This window comes from Grammomys surdaster, unplaced genomic scaffold (genome assembly GCF_004785775.1).
Source record: "Grammomys surdaster isolate TR1022 unplaced genomic scaffold, NIH_TR_1.0 126176, whole genome shotgun sequence".
Lineage (NCBI taxonomy): Eukaryota > Metazoa > Chordata > Mammalia > Rodentia > Muridae > Grammomys > Grammomys surdaster.
The window spans coordinates 7,059,650-7,065,698 of NW_021620983.1; the positions used below are offsets into that span (position 1 = coordinate 7,059,650).

The 6,049-nt window shown below is 39.0% G+C and overlaps 1 protein-coding gene across 1 annotated transcript in view; it reads right to left on the reverse strand.

The window, feature by feature from the left end:
• Nucleotides 1-2,656: 2,656 nt before the first annotated feature.
• The window catches only part of Iapp (islet amyloid polypeptide), a 5,217-nt gene continuing 1,824 nt past the window's right edge, over nt 2,657-6,049 (reverse strand). The window contains exon 2 of the mRNA XM_028757491.1: nt 2,657-2,855. Within this exon, the coding sequence (XP_028613324.1) occupies nt 2,657-2,855 (199 nt within the window). The remainder of the gene's footprint in view (nt 2,856-6,049) is intronic.

Sequence of the window (6,049 nt, forward strand, 5' to 3'; positions counted from 1 at the left end):
ACAAAATTATTGTTATCCCAAAGCCTGTTGCATTTGCTCATTTATCATTCATAGGTGACAACGATTCCACCCATAATGCACTGAACACCTGTTTTGTTAAAATAAATGACTTAAATAGTATGAAGAGGATAGATAGCACACTTATAACTCTGACCTGAGGAAGCTTACAGGCAGACAATCACTGAGTGTAGTGACCAAAAATATAAGTTATAAACTGTGAGCTTCTCCAAGATACTTTTGAAGTCATTATCACCATGATAGTTTCAAATTAAAAAGTAAGTTACATACACAATTGTCAGTGACTAAGGGAATGTTTGGGCAAACTGGTGTCAGAAGAGTAATGTGGATATCTCATCGACAGTGGATCGGGAGGAGTTCCACACACAGAGTATATACCATTCACACAGAACTGAGCACATCCCAGAGGTGAAAGAAGCTGTGTGAGTGACCAGAATATGTAGCCAGGGGTGGAGGAATATTATGTGAGGTATGAAAGGGACAGAAGTCAGATGCCCAGTGTCCATGAGTAACTGTGATGAACATGGGATCTGGGATCCTATGGGAAAGTCCTTGAAGAACTGACCACGCTGGGCTTACTCACTCAAAGTTCCCAAACACAGAAACAACAGTCTCAGCAGGAAGATGGGTACAAGTGCCATAGACATGGCTCAGTGTGTAAAGCACTTGGCACACAAGTATGAAGACCTGAGTGTGAATCCTCAGGACCCATGTAGATATGGACAATAGCTTCTGTAATCCCAGAACTCCTATGGTGAGATGGGCAGAGGAGGAGGAGAATCCATGGAAGCCTGGCTTCTCCAGCTAGGGGACCAACAAACAAGGGAACCAGCCTCACACAAGGCAGATGATGGAGACTGACACTGAGTTGTTGTACTCTGACACCCACACATGTACTTCAGCATGTATGTGCACACACATACATACACATGAGTGTGCAGACACATACTGAATAATAATAATAAGGCATTTAAATTATTGAAAGTTTGGAAGAAAAAAATATACTATGAACAATCTTTCAATGTTAGAAGTTAAATTTACTGTTTTTCAAACTTTTTTTCTAAAAAAAAAAACTTTGAGTTCTAAAAATATAAGATCTAAAAAACCTCTTTCGTAATGTTTGGGGCAAAGACCATTATTTTCAATGCCAGGTTTGTTGTTTGTCAACTTAGGAGTCAACTCAGGAAGAGACTTTTCATGCACTGCTCCATATAGCAGAAACTACAATGCACACCAGAAGGAGGAGACAAGAATTTCTGCTTGTATGTAAAATAGATAAAGTGCCTGAACCGTAGGGTCTGGGTGGTGGGCTCTGGGCCTACATTTTTAGTTACATGATCTTTCATGAGTCAGCTCATTGACATTATTCTAGAAGTATACGAGAATCAAGGGGTTTTATAGGATTAATAATGATACAGATAATGAAAATATAAATGTACCTGGATATTTTACTCATTGCTTTCTTTAAAAAATGACATATTTTTAGCATTTTTAATATGTAGATGTATATGAGTACAGGTGCCCATAGAGGTCCTAAGAAGGATTTCAATCCTTTTGGAGTTGGGTTACAAGTGGCTGCGAACTACCCTATATAGTGCTTGGAACTAAACTTGAGTCCTCTGTGTGAGCAGCAATTCAGAACTGCTGAGCCCTCTCTCCAGCCCTGGCTCTCTCCTTTTCTTTCTATTCTCTTCTCGTTTACTTTTTTTTGAAATGTTCATGATTTAGTTTATACATCTATGCGTTTGTGATGCAGAGGCAGGCAGATTTCTGAGTTGGAGGCCAGCCTGGTCGACATAATGAGTTCATAGACAGTCAGGGTTCTATAGTGAGATCCCAGTTTGAAAAATGGTATAAATTAGTGTTATAGACATTCGTGTGTATCAATGTTATTTCCAATGGTTCCAGTTAACAGTCATGGAGAAGCATGCAGATTATAACACTGATTTACACAGTCACACCATTCTTCCACTCTTCCGTGACTGAACCAAGAGAATAAGTTGACATACAGGGTTTGTTTCCACAAATCTGTGCTCTCTTAGTTGAAGGCATGCAGAATAGAAGACAGAATCCTTTTAATTATGCTGGATACAAATATGTTTGAGTTTTGCTGAAAGCTTCCTCAGCAAAATAAACATATCATTAAAGGTTTCTGCAGAGAAAAACCAATAAACCCCTCATGGACACAAACAACTTTTATCCTTTAAAATGGCCTCTTACTACCAACAAGGACAATGAAAATAGAATTAAAATATGATTTTGCTAATTTATTTTGAAGTACCATCCGAGCAGGTATTTAGAATGCTTGTTTCCCCAATGTCTAGAATCAGAAGCTTACTATTAGCTATCAATGACTTGTCAAGTTTCATGATCCCATGGTCTCCTTTATTGATAAGCTTGAATCATAGAGTTACAAGGTACAAACAGAAATTTTAAGTGTCTCTAAAATATCAATGTATAGCAGGAACATGTTGTGATTACAGATATTGTCTTCACCCTATCCTTGATCAACACTCAAGCAAGCATCGGCACATTGTGCATTCTCACTGGGGGAATGGAAAAGGCACTGTTAAATTATTCAGGAAATCACCAGAGCATTAACACATGAAGTAATAAGAGACATGGAAGTGCATTGACTTTAAAGGAGTAAGAAATCCAAGGATTCTCTATTTGGATCTTCTGCCACATTCCTCTTGCCATATGTATTCGATCCCACATTGGTTGGTGGGAGGACTGGACCAAGGTTGTTGCTGGAACGAACCAAAAAGTTTGCCAGGCGTTGTGTGGCACACGTGGCTGTGTTGCACTTCCGTTTCTCCATCTGAGGGTTGGTACCACTGAACAAATAAGAAAGAAGAACCAGGTTGAGAGGCAGTCATGTCACCTTCACCATTGCACGTAGCCAAAGATGGGGAGAATTTTTAATAGCAGTCACTCAGTTATAGCAGTTGCTCCATGCTTTGGTTTGCAAACATCTTTGTTACAGACATTTTTGACAGCTAGAACATGCAGAAGGATCAATTTTTGACCATAGAATCACACAATACTCTTCACTGGGATCAGCGTGTGGTTTACACTACCAAGAGTATCTCTTTGGCTACTTGGCATTCATTCTTATAATAATAAACTCTTAGTCTTATCATCTTCTAAGTCTTGTTGGTGGGCTTATTTTCTATTGTATAAAAGGAATTAGATTTATATCTAGTTTGGAATATGTGGAGATTCAACCATTGCACTCCTCTTTTTGACAAAAAAAAAAAAAAGGAGACAGTATTTTTGGTACGTTTCTTGAGCTTACTCAATTAAAATTTCAGTGCAAAGATACCACAAGGGAACTCTGCAGTGTGCAACACTGGAGACATTGTGAAAAGTGAAATAGTTCAGGCACGGGAAGATACACACTGAGTGAACACAGTAGGCATCTCACATAGTCACATTTGTGAACCAACAGGGAAGTGGTGCATTCTCCATGGAAGGCAGACGGGCAGATGTCTGGTTACTAACCAATAGGCAGCAAGGTGAAGATGTTTTCAAGATTGATGGTCATCAGTTGGTCCGCGGTTAAAAAGATTTGCATGCTAAAGCTTTTGTTGTGAGAGCAGATCTCACATTGGGTGCTGTTATTACAATAAACAGTAGAGAAATGTTACGAAAGACAGGCAATGTTAGGTGAGTAAAAGGCCATCTAAAAGTTACTATTGACTCTAGGGTATAGAGTCACGGGAAGAATGAATTAATCACTGTTCCAGTACTCTGCTCCATGGGAGTCCTTGGCATGAATATGTAGACTTCTTCTTTCTAAAAACTTCACTGTAGGGCTAGGCTATCTGTGACAACTGGAGTCTTCTATGTCAAGAGTTTATAACTCCCATACAACTGAATAATAATGGTAGCAATAACTCAGAAATTATAACCAGGATTTAAAGTTCATTTGAATTTCAGCTTATTTATTTATGTATTTTCTTATGTTTGAGTCTAGCTACATAGTCCAGGCTGGCCTAGACCTTTCCATGTAACCCAGGGTAGCTTCCAACTTGTGATTATCCCATTTCTCCTAAATGTTGAGCTTACAGATATGTACCACTCCACTCAGATTTGTACCTCGATTTCAAGAATTTATTTATTTCCACTCTGCTTTCTTGAAATAGGTCGTGCTTTCTGCTAGTATAAGAGTACCTGCCAGGCGGTGGTGGCGCATGCCTTTAATCCCAGCACTTGGGAGGCAGAGGCAGGTGGATTTCTGAGTTTGAGGCCAGCCTGGTCTACAGAGTGAGTTCCAGAACAGTCAGGGCTATACAGAAAAACCCTGTCTCGAAAAAAAAACAAAACAAACAAACAAACAAACAAACAAACAAAGAATACCTGAAATAAATCAAATTAAAGAAAAAAGAATACCTGAAATAAATCAAATTAAAGACAGGAAAGACATTTGGGCTTGCAGTTCAGCTGAGGGTTATTTGGCCATTATTGTGGCTCTGTGGATGCACATCACAGTAGGTAGTTGTGAGATGAAGCAAGCTGGTAATTGCAGGGTAACCAGTAAGCAAACAAAATAGAAGTGGAAAAAACCGTGTTCCCCAAACCTCCCTTGAAGGCACAAGACCAGTGATTCAAGACCCACACTCTGCTCTCTCTGTCTTGAAGCTACTACTGCCTTCTCTAAGTACCATGGGTTAAGGACCAAACTTTTAATACTTGGGCTTTGAAAGATATTTCAGAAATAAAAACTTTGTCAATGTACTTTCAAAATGGAATTGTAAGTGGATATAAAATAGTAACACTCTCTACTGTGTGGATTAGGAGGTGTTTTCATTTTCAGATCCATAAAAATTTAAATTCTGTTGAGGTCTGGATACATGTACAGTGGAAAGTAATAGTTATGGGGTTAACTATTACTTGCCCAGGACCAAGTAGATATCATCTGACTGGGGAGTAGGTACAATAGGTATCTATCTCCCTGTGAGGACTTTATGGAGGAAGTTTTGACTCATTATTGCCTCTGTGTAGAGGTGTCCTGAGCCTAAATGTTTTATATGAAAGATTTCAATTATCTTTATTTCTCACTACTGTACTTCTAATCACAGAAAGCTCTTCTGGCAGCATCAAGTGACCTGGATTTTTGTTTAGTATAAGTACACAATAAAGAATCAATCAATAGCCAGTGGAAGTCCCACTTTGTGGGACACAAAGGTCTGTCTTAATTTGTACATTTTAAAAGTAAGTTCCCACTTCTAAATCTCAGGCCAGCATCACCTTCCTGCCGTGCCTCGGTAGTTCAGGGATTACAAGTATGTACTACACACTCAGAGGGATCTATATTTTTGGTCTGTATCCATCTCAATAATATTGTCTCTTCTTTGAAACCATAGTATACAAGAACACCATATTCAAAGAAATGACTTAATGCTTTAAAGAGTTTTGGCAATGTTTCCAAACACCAGATATTAAACTTTAAATAAAGATGACATTTCCTAAAATGCGGCTAGGATTAGAAGTTGCTCCGTGAACCGGAAAAACTGGTAGAGAGGTAGATAGATGATAGATAGATATAAGACAGTAGACATAATGAACTATTACTACAGTGTAATCTCTGTTTGAAGATGCTCTTGGTAGTGACAGGAGCAGAGTGTAGAGTTCTTTACAGGCAAGTTGTGGGACTGGACTTTGACTACCGACTAGAGGAAAATAACAGCATTTTAAGTTATTCTAAATAAGACATTATTTTATTGAGTTAATGAAAGGACCACCACTCCTCATGAAAGACTCGTCAAGAGCTCTTAAGCTTGTTTTATAGATGCAAAATTGCTCTCCCCCAGGGGAGCTTCCACCTAAAGATGATGAGAGCATGCTTGAGACTATTCAAAGTAATCATTAGGATGCTGGGGAAGGGAAAACTAGCTAGTGCAAGAAATGATCCTTCCACTTTAGGCATTTTTTCCTTAATGACTTGACACTCCTGGGAGCTCCCAGGGATCCAAGTCTCTCTCTCTCTCTCTCTCTCTCTCTCTCTCTCTCTCTCTCTCTCTCTCTC